The sequence below is a fragment of the Tiliqua scincoides genome, chromosome 1 (genome assembly GCF_035046505.1).
Source record: "Tiliqua scincoides isolate rTilSci1 chromosome 1, rTilSci1.hap2, whole genome shotgun sequence".
In the NCBI taxonomy this organism is placed as follows: Eukaryota; Metazoa; Chordata; class Lepidosauria; order Squamata; family Scincidae; genus Tiliqua; species Tiliqua scincoides.
In genome coordinates this window covers 218,929,399-218,945,940 of record NC_089821.1, presented here as the reverse complement: position 1 = coordinate 218,945,940, position 16,542 = coordinate 218,929,399, and the positions used below count along the sequence as shown (strand labels likewise).

Here is a 16,542-nt window from a genome sequence, read left to right as displayed (position 1 = left end):
TGTCAAGTCTTTCACCAAGGAATAATTCTCTGATCTATATCTATACCAAAGCCTAGGGAGCTGAGGTTTCAGATACTTCTAACTAAAGAGTGTAGAAATATTTCAACAGAGGTATCTTATTGTTAGCAATTGTATAAAGCCAGAAATAGAATTAAATCCTTTTCTCCCCAGCTTCAGCAACAACAAAAATCCCTGTTTTAGATAAAGTAAATAAAAATTCATCTTCAAGAATGTAACTATGTTTACCACCAGCAAAGAAGAAAAAAACCCAGTAGCCAGCTGCTAGATGACAATATTTGTCTAGAGACTTGATATTAGGTTTGGATTCTGCTGACATGATTATTTAGTTCAAGTCTGTCTTTGCCACTGAGCAGTTTATGAGGGTGGCTCCTTCTCTCCAGATAAACCCTGCCCATTTTGCTTCATACAGAAAGGCACTGCTACTGTATATTTAGCATATGCCAAAACTAATCAACTCAGTATAAAGATGAAGCTGTCTGGGAAGGATAATATGCTGATATTCAAATTCAATCTGAAACTGACATCCATCAGGTGCTGAAACTGGCACTGGGATTCTCCAAGAATAGAGCTGGTTTGGCACTGACATGGCATTAAATGCTGCAGAATATGGAAAGTAACTTCCTGCCCTTGACATGCTCTTTGCAACTAGACCAAAAGTGATTCCGGGATCTTTCCAACCAGAGACCTCAGTCCCAGCAGAAAAAGTAATACTACATTTGCTCCCAACTCTCCGCTGACTGTGCACTAAAACACATTAAAATTATTTCAAAAGCCAGGATAAAGATTCAGCTACTTTCTTGCACGACTTGAATGTGGGTGATAATCTTTCACATCTCCTTTAGTTTTATAAAACCATAACCTCCACAACGTAACCGTTAAACGGGGGGGGAAGGGGACCTGTTGCATTTATTTTCAGGCCAGCACAGTCTGGCCCCAAGTTTTCCTTATATAATTCTGCCAAGAGCTGTAACTTGTATCAATGACTGTGTGACTCCTTATAGCACAATCCTATCCCTGACTAATCAGAGGTGAGTTCAATGGGATTTACTCTCAGGTGTGTATAGGATTGAAGCCTAAAGGTAGCCTAAAGGTAAATATTGTCATCTTATCCTCCAGAAACACCAGTGTTTCCACATGCAGATATGTGGAATGTATAAAGATAGCACTACCAGCGTAGAAAGTCACCCACCAGTTAAAGTGATGCGCCTGATGTGCACAGGCATACACGCGATACACCATGTGTATGTTTGTTTGCAGTAATACAAGGTGTTAAATTGCCAGACATGGTGCTCTTTGCATGTCTCCTGCTGTGGCTGGGTTGTTAGCAAGTAATTTTGGTGGTAGTGTGGCCAACATGAGTTCTAGACACATGTCCTTTCTCTCCTTTTGTCTTGGCTAGTCATGCAAAAGGTGAATGCCTTGCTGGTGAGGGAACGTCCCTCTGTTGGGCTTGAATCCATCTCAGCTGGCTCCACCCTGTGTCTTTGTGCAGTAAGCCACCAGCACCCTGATTAACCCAAGCATTGTTGAAGCTCTCCGTGTGATTTGTCCTGCTCCTTCCCCAGTAAAAGGGCTCTTTACAGCTGGCAAATGACCTTATGGTGACTCAGACTCTTGCCATGAAGGAACCTGCATGTTTCTTTCACACAGCCTTCTTCCAAGGAAGCTGTCTTTCTATCTGTGCTCTGCTCTGCTCAAAAGCAGAGTTTATTTCTTGGATTTATGTGTTTACATGAATGGGATGAGAAGACTTGTACCCTGGATACAGGCGTTCCTAGCAGTACTTTGCTTTTGTCTTTTTGCTGTTGATGCCACTGTGACTCTTGAAGGAGGTGGGGGGGTTGCCACAGTTTCCTTGTGTTTGTATGTAGTGCCCTTGAGCAACTCCCCATGGTTGAGGTGGTGCATGTGGCTGCATTCTTCACTCCTAGGGGCTGCAGGAGGGTGTACCCCAGTACTGTCCAATCACTGGCCACTCACTGGCCTTGTGCCTGTTGCCGCCCTTTACTCAGTTCACCCTGGCAGCGCTTCTCTGGTTGCCAGTGTTGGGGTTTATTGAATGCAGTGACTGGCTCATTGGACATTATACTGATGACACAAGGATGATGTGCCAACTTCATGGTGATGACACATAGATGTCACATGGCTGGTGCAGGAAGAGCCAAATTACTCAGTAACCCAATACTGGAGCACTATGGAACTAGATAGGGAAAGTAACGCCTGCACTGCTCTAGTAACGTATTAAAAGGGTCACAGAGTTGAGTAGTCATAGTGTAGATACTCAATTATTAACTCGGCTTTTCATGGATGAATGTGTGAATTGACATCACTGGAAAGAACAATGTTTGTTATGATGTGAGGTAAAATTCTATGTGAGGTGTTTGAGACAGATATCACATTTATGTGAATCAGTCCTTAGTCTCTGAACATATTTTCCCATTTTCTTGTTATGTAGGTTTTTTAAACAATATTATTCATTATGTGTTACTAAAAAGTGTTCTTAATACTATTATTATTAAGTTTTTAATAATTAAGTTTATTATTAAGTTTTATTTTTGGATAGCAGAAAAAGGAGCATATAACAAAATTAACAGCATTGTGGGGCTCACCAGCCCCAGTTCTTTTGGGGGGGGGAGGCTTCTTCCCTTGCTGTACTTACAGAACCCACTTGCTGGGCCTCCTGGTCATCCCTTTCCATCCACCTGGGAAAGATCCTGCCTAGCCTCGAGAACCTCCTCGGTTGCCTCAAATTGGCTCAGAGCAGTTTTTCTCAAATTGTGGGTCGGGACCCACTATGTGAGTAGCAAGCCAATTTCAGGTGGGCTGCATAGTACTTAGCTCAGCTACCATGAAAAATACAGAGTTGAAAATACAGGGTGCAGAGCTGCTGGGCAGGGTGGACTTCCAGTGGGAGAGAAGCATGGTGCTTTGCTCCAAGTAAGTGGGAAGATGGGATGCTGGAAAGGGCGAGAGCTGTGTGGTTAGAGAAGGATCCAGGACTGTGCTCTGCTTTGACTTCCAAGCTAGAATGTTTGGATTCTGAGCTATGCAAAATAACAGCATGAGCACACTAAGTAATGGAACCTTTGGCTGATTGTGGCTTAGATTTGAAGCCTAAATTGATTATGTCACTTCCAGCCATTATATCACTTGCAGGTTAATGTCATAATTTCTGGTGGGTCCAGACAGATCATCATTCTAAAAAATGGGCCCCAGCGCTAAAAGGTTTGAGAACACTGGCATAGAGAAGGGAAGGGGTTACGCAACAACTGCTTCTTCCTTCTCTCCACAGGACAGCCACCTTGGATTAAGCCTCCTCCAGAGACTGGACTGACTGCTGTTCCTGCCTGATCACTAGTGCAGACTGAATCCTTTACATTGGGGCCTCCTTTATGGGTACGCGTGGCTGTGCCCTCTTCCAGTCCAGGACTCGCCTCCCTAGTCTCTGCCTCAGCAAACATAGGTAAAAGTAGTTGCAGGACCCAACTATGACCCACCTATATGCTACAGTGCTCGCTGTGGGGTTAGGGACTGGTTTGGTAGTTGTGTGCTACTCTAGGTCTAGGTGACCCCTGCATGGGGCTCAAAGGCTGTATACAGTGGGTGGGAGACCCTCTCAGAGGGCCAAGGGTAGGATTGGCAACACTACTCCTGGACAAGCACAATTATATTTCCATGCTCATTTGTGCTCTGGGTCAGATTTCAAATCCCCAACTGCAAGAAAACTTGGAGGGGGAGAAGTTGTAAAAACACTCTTTTAAGACCTAAAAATAAACCAAAATGCCTTTTTAGTTGCAACACGATCAGGATTGTTCTCTCGGTCTCTCACTTAAAGATGGCAAATAGATGTCAGGGAAAAGAGACTCTTTATCAAATGTCAATATTATGCCATAATGGTATCCGAGTGGGAAATATGAGAGAAAATTCCCTAAGTAGTACATATGACTTCCAAAGAGATAAATATGTTTGTGTTTCATTAAACGAAAATAAATGGATGATGAAGCGACAGGCTATAGCTGATGGAAGTAAAGAATGTTAAAAGGAATAAGTAAATCAAGAGCTTGTAGTTACAGAAATTCTGTTTGCTGTTTAGTATGTGTGTGCAGGAAAGCACAAAGAGAACATCAAAATGCCTGATCACATCCCATCTGTTTCTGCTTCTTGCTGATAACAATCTCCACTGCCAAAAAGCCATTTAAATTTACTACACTGCAGCTACTGATAAATATCACTTCTGTGAAGATCTAATACTAAATAAGAACTTGATTTTGAGATAATGCTTACATGCAGCTGTGTCAAATAGATCAAGGTTTTTCTCAGCTCAACACCTGGATTCTATAAGGATGCAATTTGTTACCCACTGTGATTCTTTGCAATACATTTTTTTGAGAACACTCTACTATACCCACCTTCCTTTGACTCCCCCTCCCAAAGGCAAGAAACAAGGGCACATGAAAAACTATCACAAGATGCAGCACAAATGATGGCAAGAATGGGAGGGGGGGAGACCCAAGAGGAAGCAGGATGAAAAGCAGGATATTGGCAAAGGTGGCAAAGACAGGGATTTTTTTGGAAGCTCTCATGATGGGTACCTTCCATGCAGATCTGACAGGCACAGAATGGTGCCATGAAACTGCCTCCAGCAATGGAATACATTTTCCAGTACATCACAGCAACTGCAATGGCATCAATTCTATTTGCAATCCATGTCCAAACAGAAAAAAAAGAAGTTCTCAGTGGTCCTATTTCAGCACATCTCAAGGACTAATTAAATTCTCATTACTTTCTTCTAATTATTCCAGAGCACTGGGATTTCACTGAGCAAGTCTCTGATGGTGCATCTGATGAAAAGGGTTAAATAACCTGTGTTGATTTTGAAAGTCCAGACCTATTCCAGACCTTTAGCATATCATCAGCATTATCATGAATATTTAACTACATACTGCTGTGAAAATTATAATGGGAGAACAATTAAAAGCTTTTTTTAATTAATTCTGACCCATATACATTTTCCTTAATAAATAAAGGCTTTTTAAGCATCCCCTTCATGATAGTGCATGCCAGAGTAACAGCATGAGACTATTTAATGCTTCCATTAAATCCTGTGTTTTTAGCTGTTCCCTATCTACTATTTTAATGTGAATATGATGGAACAGGGCATACTTATTTCAAACCAAGGAGAGCAAATAGATAACTTGAGGGATTTTCAGGGAATATGAAGAAAACCAAACCAAACCAAAACTTACTTTTCATTAATTCTCTCCCAAAGTCATCAATATTAATGCTATTGCTTTGGTCACCTGCAAAAATAATAAAACATTATTTTGTCTTAGTTTCTAGGTGGCCACTTGTGCCACTGAGTTTCTGCCAGAATTTCCTGTCATTATTTTATCTGAAAAGTAGGTGTATTATTACATCATCATTTACACAGATGTACTATGAAACATAAACACCCAATCCTCAGCACACCTACTTGGAAGAAGCACTTAAAATCAAAAAGATTTTGCTCCAAGTAAACAGGTTTAGAACTGAATGTAGATGTTTTAGCTATCTCAGGAAAACAACTATTGGAATAAATTCATTCCTCCATCGTGCAAAATGCTGTGTATCTCCACTGGGATAGTATAACTGACTTTATGCACTTACCCAGTGCCTCTACCCTGCCTCTAACATCACCAAATATGCAAGTAAAGCCATTTCGGTTGAAGTCTAAGTAAAATATGACTTTTTTCTGAATAAAATCCAACGACCAAGGTATAAATTAGGCCTAGGTAAATTGGATTTTACACATGTAGCTGTATTAGCATATCATGTTCCTATGTGGATCACTGTGAACATCAGTGTAGGGAGTGCTCTTGTTCCCTTCCATGGGTATAGGCCAGATTGGGGTGAGGGATTCTCTGTTATAAAGCACTAATCAGATAAATGGCCAGAAGAGTGGTTCTCAAACTTTTCAGAGCCCCTAGAAGCCGCTGCTTAATGTGGCTATAATGGTGATTATACCAAGGGGCGTGGCTATAATGGTGATTGGGCAGCAGTGCTCCCTCCCCCCAAGTGGCAGCTTGTGCACAGCTTGCACACACAAATGGCAGCTTGCCCTATCAGTTTCGTGAGCCACCAAAAATTGGGTCATGATTCATTGGTGGATCTTGGACCCACAGTTTGAAAACCACTGGTCTAGATGGTCCCATGCCATTAAAATATTATATTAGCTTTTCCCACATATGCCTGCATGTGCATTAAAATCTTTGTTAGATGCCTGCTCCAGGGGCCCCTGTGATCCAAAATTTGGCAATGGCCTTTTGGGCTGTAGCACCCACAGGGGTGCTTTCCCTGGCACATCTTTTGGTTTTCCAGTGTAAGTCAAAGACCTGGCCCTCCTTCAGAACTGAATGAATGGCAGTGGCGTAGCTAAGCCATTTGCTACCCAGTGCCAAGAATATTTTGTAGGTCTCCCCCCCCCACCGCAATGACATCAAATTTAATTAATTAAATTGGATCTTTTTTATTTGTTAAAGTGAGTGAGAATGTTAGTTAATATTTTGAAAAAGTAAGCAGTTGTTGAAAGTTAGGATTGGGCCATAAGTTGTATGAATTAAAACTAAGTTGTGTTATTTATTTATTTGCCTATTTAATTTTTTATCCCACTTTTCTTCTGAAGGGCATCCAAAGAGGCTTACAACAATTTAAATATGTATACATCTAAAGTAAAACTGTAAAATGCAATGTAAAAAAACAGCAAAACATCACAGGCATAATGGATGAACACACGAGCACATAAATACAATAAAACATAGAAGTATCAATAAAAGCAGCAGGATGTCAGGTGCTAAAGAAGACTTGCTGAAATAGAAATGTTCTTAGAGCTTAGTGGTAGCTTCTAAAAAGGGAGAAAAACAAAGGAGTCCTCTTTGAAACCACCACCTGTCTTACTTCTGTAAGTGATCACACATCTAAAAGGCGTATCTAATTTAGAGCCCAATCCTGTGACTGTCTACTCAGAAGTAAGTTCCATTATAGTCAATGGAGCTTACTCCCAAGAAAGTGTGTATATACAGTTTGAGAGATATAGGGGGCTGGAGACAATCATAAGAGCCATAACTTTACCTTTGGGAACTGGAATAGAATAGGGATTGATGAATTATGAGTAAATGATGAGATGATGATTACTACTACGAGGTCAGGCCAGGCCTGCTTTGGGCGCAACGTGCTGCTCAGTGCTTCCGCTGCAGCTCGCCTCGCATGCCTTGCCTTGCACGCTCCCTTCTTCAGGTTCTTGCACAGGGAACCCATCACAGCCAACCATCCAAATGAGAACCCAATCCTATGCCTTACTCAGAAGTAAGTTCCATTATAGTCAATGGGGCTTACTCCCATGTAAGTGTGGATAGGATGCAAGGCCAGTGAGCAACTAGATTCAGCTGCAACTGTAGGTGTGCACAGGCTCAACTGTTGCCCCCCCTTGCAGGTTTGTGCACCAGTCCCAGTGCAGTGTGTATGGTTTGCTAGCTTTTCCCTCCCACCCCCTGACAATGTTTGGAGGGGAAGAATGTGGTGAACAAGCCCACCACGACTGGCATAGGGGTGATATCGCAGCCAGGAAAGAGGGAAGGTGAGGGGGGGGAACGGGAGAGGAGCAACAACAAGCAGTTCCATCTCGGCTACCGGCTGCGGGGGGCCAACACCATACGCCTGCAGCCGAACCTACGCTACAATCCTATTCACACTTGCCTGGGAGTAATGCCCATTGACTATAATGGGACTTACTTCTGAGTAGATATGCATAGGGTTGAGCTCCTAAGGGCACAATCCTAACCAGGTCTGCTCAGAAGTAAGTCCTATTTTGTTCAATGGGGTTTACTTTCAGGAAAGTGCGGAGGATTGCAGCCTAAGTCTCTCCTCTCTCCTGTGTGCCTCCCTCCTGTGTGCATGTCTGGACGAGCTAAACTGTTGCCCCCCCCATCTCCCCAGAAGGCAGCAGAGATGGAACTGCTTGTTGTGTGCTGCTGGGGCTCGACATCACAGCGGTCATGGAGGGCAAGCAGCAGCAGCACACGCAGTCCCCAGCCGCCGCCACCATCTCAGTTGCTGGCCCGGTTCCTCTGCAGTGCCTGCTGAGCACCTGCAGTCCAATCTAAGTCACACAAGCGGCAATGGTGAGTGAGTCGACCATTGCCCCTCCTTAATCTACTCTCTCCTCGGTGCATGCCTGTAGCAGCCTGATCGTTGCACACAGGTATTGTTGTGTGTTGCAGCCCCCCCCCGTAGCCCGGTCCATTTGCTACCCCCTGCACCCCTTCAGCTATGCCACTGCTGAATGGCTTCCATTGGCTTCTTGGAATTCTATGCTATATTTTTAATTACTTTGTTATAATTTAGGGGTAATTATTCTGATCTATTGTAACTGACTAAATAAGTGAATAAATATAAAATCTGAGAATGAAAGTGAGTCAGGTCAAGATCATAGGGCTCCTACAGAAAAAGGGACAGCATAGCCTACTAAATGAATTGCCTCAATGGCCAGTGGGCACTTAGTATGGAGTAGACCAGCGGTCTCTAAACTTTCAACCAAAGGGCCGCATCAAATATCTGGCACGGTGTCGAGGGCCGAAAAGAAAATTAAATATAAAATTTAAATAAATACATTAGAGATGGAACTTAGATGAATGAATGGGCTCAAATATCCAGGATTTCTCCAAGCACCAACATAGCCAAGGAAATAAAGCACACACAAGCACAACTCTGGTTCTGGTTGATCAACTGGGCCAGAGGCTCTCAGGGGATCAGAGGCTGGCCGCAGGCTGAATAGAGGCTCTCCGTGGACCACTTCTGGCCCCCGGGCCAGGGTATGGAAACCCCTGGAGTAGACAATAAACATGCAAGTTAAACAAGCTGATGCTCGAATGGATTTCCCCAATAAGCAAATTAGAGATACATGCCATGTTGGCATCCTTCAGTCTCGGAAGACTATGGTATTGCGCTCTGAATGGTGGTTCTGGAACAGAGTGTCCTCTCCAGTGCGTGAAGCCTCGGTAAAGTAGGTACGGAGGATAGCTATTACCCATGCAGCAAATCCCCCCTCTCTACGTTGCTGAAATGGTCTCTGCGCTCTGAATGGTGGTTCTGGAACAGAGTGTCCTCTCCAGTGCGTGAAGCCTCGGTAAAGTAGGTATGGAGGATAGGCTGTTACCTATGCAGCAAATCCCCCTTCTCTACGTTGCTGAAATGGTTGGACATAAAGAACTTATGAGATTTGAAGGGCGTCCTCCTCCTTATGCAGCACAATTCATCTTTCTTTTTAGAACTGACTCCCAAATGAGAAATCAGACTGATTTAAGGTAAATCATGGATCAAGCACATAACCTTCAAAAAGGGGATACCTCAGGAAGATGAATACAAGTCACGTATAAGGACTAGGTTCTGGTCACTGGGGAATTAATTCCAATGTCCCCTGAATTTCAATGTGTCACCAATTTCTTCGCAAGATCAGTTGCTGCAAAAATTGCACCAGTTTTTTTTTCTAGAAATATGATGGTTAGCCACTTAAAAGATAAAATTTTAAAGTCTAACAACCCAATCCTTAGCTTCCTGGCACCCGCTGGAGCAGCAATGCCAAAGTGGCTACAACTGTACCCAGCACGTGCTGGGAAGCCGCTGGGGATCTTCTGTCCCCTTCTCCCGGGGAAAGTCTCAAGCCCTGCAATGGGGCTTCTCAAGTCTGGACTGGCTATTTTGTCAGTACAGGCTTGAGAAACTCCGTGTAGGGTCTTCCAGTCCCACCCCCCATGCGATTCTGCCCACTCCCCAAAGCCTCTCCTCTCTGGGTACCGCAGACATGCCTTATGGCACATTTGTAACGCCCAGCACTGTAGCTGGAGCTCAGTGCTGGAGCACAGGGGCTTTAGGAGTGCGCCCTAAATCTCCAAAAATCACATACATTTTATATGTACACTGCACTCTCTCTCTCTCTCTCTCTCTCTCTCTCTCTCTCTCTCTCTCTCTCTCTCTGAAGTTCTACTTTCTTAGAAGGAAAGTACACCCTTAGGCTTGAAAATATGAAAAATCCCACCTGAGTGTTGAACAAGCATTGAAAATAAGATAAAATCAAATCAAGCACTTTCAGGATGAACTACAGACATGTGCAGCTTGAATTCAGGTAGGGTGACGCTTAAATCTTACATAGGCAGATTTCAGAGAGAATCTGACTGATGATTTATTGCAGAGCATTGAAGATGCTGAGGTATTTTCAATAAACCTATCAGTGGTCTTTCGTTCACACATTCATTAATTTCTCTGAACTGGAAGAGAGATGCTACACAAAGTGTTAAAAGGAACAAAAACAATGTCTGAAATGGAGGGTCGCTTGGTGTTTTTAGCAAGAAATATTTTCACCAGTAAGCCAAATGCTGAAATTACTGTAACAGATGCCTGAGGATCAGGTGTCTTCAACAGGAACGATTTTCTGCTTGGGTTTTTTTATCAGTAAATGACAAGCATGTTTTCTTTGAGCCAGTGTGCTCTGCCCTCTCCTCTCCTCATCTTTCTGAGTTCAGTGAAAAGCAGTTCAGGCACGCAAAAGAATCAACTAATGTAACTGCCTTTTTAAAAGGTGAAGTTTTCCATTTCAAAGAAGTCTCTAATCAATGACAGGGCACAAAAGGGAATGCACACATGCTTATATGCACACCGCACAGAACTTACAGAAGCTTTGGGGAAACATGTTCTGCAAAATCAATATGACCTCAATGGTTACAAATTTTGTACCTTCTGCATGAAACAAATGGACATTTTAAACAAGGTAGGTCACAAAGATTAGCCATGGCCTGACAGGAGCTTCAATAAATATTCTGAATAAAAAGCCAGGTCTGTTGAAGACAAATATCAAAAACACATTTTAGAAACAAAATGGCAGCCAGGCTTGTGCCAGCAGAGCAATTTGAAGATTAAAGTTTAAATTTTCAAACTGCAGGTTACAATAAATTATTCATCAAAAAATAAAACATTTTTATTTGACTTTGTGACTCAGAGTTGGATGCCTTTCTTTCCTACTTCATCAGATTCCACGTCAGGCAGTGAAGACACTGATTTTTGGCTCTGATCAACGACCTCAGTTGGAAGTATTCCCAAGGACAGAGAAATGCACACAGCATAGTGAGATTTCAATCCGGAGAGAAACTGGAATGATGAGCAGCATGAGATCTACTACAGCATGCAAAACAATCCTGTACATTAAACCCTGCTGCTCTACCATGCTTTAGAGTAGACAACCAAAACCAAAACCTTTGCTGAACTCAAAACCATAATAACGGACAGTGGACTTTGGACCTCCTGTACTGGTATATTCATATTGTAGGGTGTTAACAGAGCCCTAGCCCTAGCTCGTCAGCAGGGTCAGAGGTGTAAACCCCTAGCCCAAGTCCCTTCAATGGAAGAAGATTAAGCCACTCCTCTGCTATAAAGTCATAAGGACTTATTCAGCAAGGATGCGAGAGGGAGGAAGTTGTCTGCATACTATGAGCCATCACAGTACAGTGGAAAGCGTAAGAAGTTCCAAGTCACCACTTTCTTGGAGTTAAACCCTTGATACATCTTCAAGATACACAGAACAAGACAACTTTGAAACCAGAGGCCTTGCAAAAGTTAGGTTGACAACTATATGAAATAGAATATGACCACTGAGAATGTGGCATCAATGCATATTGAATGCCTTTGCTAAATACTATGTGGAAAGTAACCCAGGTAATATTAGAGAGCATAGAAAGTCCATCAGCAATTTGACCATGGACAAATATCAGGATATCTTTCAGAAAATAGAAAGGGGTATTCACAGTGGGGAAAGAAAATACATTTTCTCCTTGGTAATATCTCACCCACTCTACTGAATCTTGGCTAATAGACAAATCTAGGCCCCTGGCTTGCTAGCACTTGCCCTGCAAGATATACATGAACTCTCCTTCAGCAGTACAAGGTTGGCTGACAATAATGAAGTGTGACATAGGTCTAATGTTAAGGTATACTTTATATCCTAGCTTCCACTGCACATCCTGAAGTTCAGCCCCACAGTTATACATGCCCACATTAGTGGCTTGCTTTGAAGAACATAGAATGTAGGAAAGAGTTCCCATAGTTCTTGTTCCCTTCAACAGCCCTTGAAATGCGGAATTGGATTAACAATGAATACTTATATTCTAAGTCATAAAAGGTCTAGGTCATCAGAGAAGGCCTTTTTACAAGTGCCGCCACCTAGGGAGGTACGTGGGGCAGCTGCAAGAAATAGGGCCTTCTCAGTAGTGGCACCAACGCTATGGAACTCCCTTCCCCTTGACTTAAGAATGGCTCCCTCTCTTGAGACCTTTCGGCGAGGCCTGAAGACCCTTCTGTTTAAACAGGCCTTCTGAGTTCTCGGCCTTTTAACATCTTTTTAACATCTTTTAATATTTTTTACAGGCCTGATTCTTTTATGACTTGCTGCTGCTCTATGCTCTTTTTACCTATTTTTTTTTACTCTGCTGTTTTTTATGATGTGTTAATATGTTTTTATTTGTTTTTAAATTATGTTTTTAATTTGTTGTAAGCCGCCTTGAGTCCCTTCGGGGAGAAAGGCGGGGTAAAAATAAAGTTATTATTATTATTATTATTATTATTATAAAACTGCAGTCCTTAATGTGGGATTACTGAAATGAGATTATTGCTAACATATCTGAACATCAGTGTGATAGATTGTGACACTTTTTGAGGCAAGAGGAGCAAGAACCTAGCTATTTCCATCCTGCTACACTCCAACATAATTTTGTACAAAAAGAGTTGTAATGGCCTATCCCCAGAAGCACAGCCATTCACCAATATTTAGAAAACTGTGGGAAAATTATCATCTGTAAAGCAGTTAACATTTCTATCCTACAGGGATCAAGTTCCAAGTCAGATATTTATAAATAATGTTTCCTGTATCCACATTTTTAAAGACCTTTAATATTATCTAGGAAGATCATCTGATAAATAATGTTTTCAGAACATTAAGCTCTTTGTTTTCAACCAAACTCTGATAAATATCTATTTTTATTTACTCCCACCCTCCGGAAATAGTCTCATATGATATTTTGCTGAGAGACTAATACAAATGGAATTTCCTTGCTTCTAGGAACACATGGACCAATTATACCCCAATTCTCTCAGACTTTTGTGCTCCTCCTACTACTACTACGCTTATACATATTCTAATACAAACCTCGATCCTGAGGCATTGGGGATTGGCTCAAGGCAGGATGGGAGCTGGATTCTGTTTGGCTACCAGGAGTCTGGGATGTCATCTGGCTACCTGCAACACACATGGAAAAAGAAAATAAGTAATGTCCTCCCAGGAAAAGCAAAATAGGCAACCATTTTTTACAGAGAAATTCTATGCATGTTTACGTGAAAATGAGTTCCATTGTGTTTAATGTGTCATACTCCTAGATAAATATGCATAGGACTCTACTGTAAATGCAGTTTGTAGTCCAGAGAAATTCAGCAACAAGTTGAAGCAAAAAAAAAAAAAAATTTTTAAACCCAAGGAGAAAGCATGCATAAACATATTTAATAACAGGCATCCTGTAATGTTCCATTTTGTACTGAGCCTGTTCCCAACTTCACTGACATGATCCAATTTATAACTGCAAATCTCCTGACACATATTTCTGCAGGGGAGTTTAAACAAAATCCAAGTCTGCTGAACAGTGGGACTCATCCTGTTGAGCTTGAACTGGCCTCCAGCCAGAAGCACATGGACTGCTGCCAACAATACTGAAGTACCAAAGATAAATTCCATCTATGCCATTTGAAGAAAAAAAATCTTCCAGTGAATCTGCAAGTTTCACATTATCTTAGTGTTATAAACCCAATATGTATGTAAAGCCACTTTGTTATCCAATTAAGAACCAAATTAATAATCTATACCTGGGGAAAAGATTACAGCATGAAAACGAGCATGGGGGGGGAAATTAATATTAGCATTTTTAAATGATGGAAAAATTACTTCATAAACTGGACATCATAAACAGTATAGCAGATTTAACAACTTAACTCTAATATGTGCATAACTGTGGGAAGCTATGCAGACAGACTTACCATCGGTCCTCCACTTGCACTGAGTGCTATAAGCGTGATGCAATGGTTGCCACAGAAGCAAGTAGCCCCATTGCAGGGTTACTTTCTTTAACAAGGGAAAGGGGACAAAAATCTCTTTCCCCCAAGGAGCCACTGGAGGCTGTCCTGTTGTGTGCAGGATGTTTCGGCACTGTGGCAGTCCCAGTATAATGGGCAGCTCAGGATTGGACTGCCCTTCCTCCAACTGCTGCTCCAACATGTCTGTGCTGCATTATAACTTTGCAAAGATATACCTCTTTGGCAATGCAGCTTGTTGCCAGTACAACAGCACTACCTCACTCACATTACTATGCAGGTATGCTAAGCTTGCAGTGCTGGTGCAATGTCACAAGTTGTGACACTACACACATGCAGCAGTCCCTGTATCCAATTTATTCTGAACACTATAGCTATTGGATTCAGTTATAGGGAGAAGTGGGTGAAATGGTTTTATTTTTTCATGGAATTCGATGTTTTCCAAAGTTAGACGTGCAAACAGTGTTATGTGCTTTTATTGCAAGAGTGCATTTTTCAATGAATTAAAAGTGTACTTGGTAGGTGACATAGGAGATATAGTGTAAGCAGATGCAGCCACATGCAGGTAGTGGTGTTAAGGAGGAAATATGGAGAGTTGTTAGAATGGTTTAATGTTTTCACAGATTTTGGAATTCCCAGGCCAGGCCCCCCCTTTTTTTTTTTACCGCAGGCACCCACCCATAAGTCGATCCCACAGATAGGCCGAGGGCAGGTTTTGAGCCAAGAATCATGGAATTTTCTATGACACTCGGATAAGTCTAGGTAAAACTTGGGGGGGGTGTCTTGACTATAGTTTTGTCTGATTTTACCTGAGGCCAGGTCCTGAAAAATAACCCACTACTAATTGTTACCTAAGAACTGTAGTCTCTAATTTATTAAAAACATAGTAAAAGATCGTAAAACACATTTTTATTCTTTTTAAATTCTGGTCTTCACCACCTTTTTGTAAGCATTATCAGAGTAAGTGCACTGTAAACAACATACCAGTAAAACAGTGGTTCCCAACCTGGTATTCATGTACTCCCAGGGACACTCAACAGGATCTTTAGGGGTACTTTAAAAAGAATGGAATAATGGTAGAAAAAGGCAGGTCATGCTCCAGAATGCCTTGCAAGACAGGAATGCCTTGCAAGGACCAGCAAGGCAGGAAGGGAGGTAGCTAGTTGGCTGTGAAAGCCCCACCAATAGCTAGTTTCCTGTCATCAATTCATGTATGAACCAGTGATTGAAAACCAGCACAGTAAAAAAGCTGAAACATAATATGGAAAGTGATCAATCACCCAGAATTTCTCAGCACACTTCTGGTGCAAAATAGTGCAAAGGCAGAGTCTTCTGTTCTTCAAACAGATGAAAAGAGAAAACACTGTGATAAATACATGAAGTCTGGGCTTTCATAGAGAGGAGATAAGGGCTTGTATTATTAATTACAAACATTTTGCTAATATGAAGGGTACAATTTATGGAAATGGGCTGCCAAGGGGTATGCAAGTGAAAAGGGTTGGGAACCACTGAAGGAGAACCATGAATCAAATCCACCTTTAAGGTGTCTGGTGTGTTTAGCCAGAAGCTCTACATACAACATACAACCCATAACATGTAACTGGGAGTGTGCAATTCAATTCACAGCAGAGAGATGCAACTGCATATATTTGCAACCCTTTTTACTCAGAAGTAGACCCACTGCTTTCCATAGGTGTTATTCTCAAGTAAGGGTGCACTGAATTATAGCCTGCTTCAGATGGAAAGGAGGATTCCCATCCTGGTGTTTCAAAAAACAGACCTGCTCTGCAAGCATTTGCAAAGCAGAACCAGGCTGTGGCAGAAGGAAGGAGAATAAAAGGTCAACAAATTGCTTGTAAGGAGCTGTGCCTGTCTGTCATTTGAGAAACCAAACTTTTCAGAGTTGAAAGGCTTTGTCCTCTGATTGACCCGGAGATAAGGCAAAGTGATAATTGGAGCTTGATTACTTGGCAAAAATTTCACTTACTATAGGTGAGTATCTACGGTAGTTTTTTGTTTTTTACAAAAATGAGAGGTGCAGAAAGAGGTGTCATATGTTTTTATTTTGTTATCACTGAAAAAGACCCACCTCTATATATATTATATTTTATATAATATATATTATATTTTATAGGACTCGCTTTTTAGAATGCCACAACAAATTGTACGCAATAATAACATAATGAACTTTACATACTAAGTTAACAGAAAACAACAAATAGAAAAGATGTTTCTACATGAAGGTAATTATAATAAGTGATCCATGATGTAACTAAAGGAGCTCATCTATTTCATAATTTGTCAATATTCCTCCTTCTCCAGTTGGTATTAAACCGATCAGCAGACCTACTTCAGTTACCTTCT

At 41.7% G+C, this 16,542-nt stretch overlaps 1 protein-coding gene across 8 annotated transcripts in view; it reads right to left on the bottom strand.

Annotated features, from left to right (window-relative positions):
• ARID1B (AT-rich interaction domain 1B) overlaps window positions 1–16,542 on the bottom strand; it is a 505,408-nt gene that overhangs the window by 121,313 nt on the left and 367,553 nt on the right. For all 8 annotated transcript variants that reach the window (XM_066615941.1, XM_066615976.1, XM_066615949.1 and 5 more), the window contains one exon: window positions 13,247–13,336. In XM_066615941.1, the coding sequence (XP_066472038.1) occupies window positions 13,247–13,336 (90 nt within the window). The remainder of the gene's footprint in view (window positions 1–13,246; window positions 13,337–16,542) is intronic.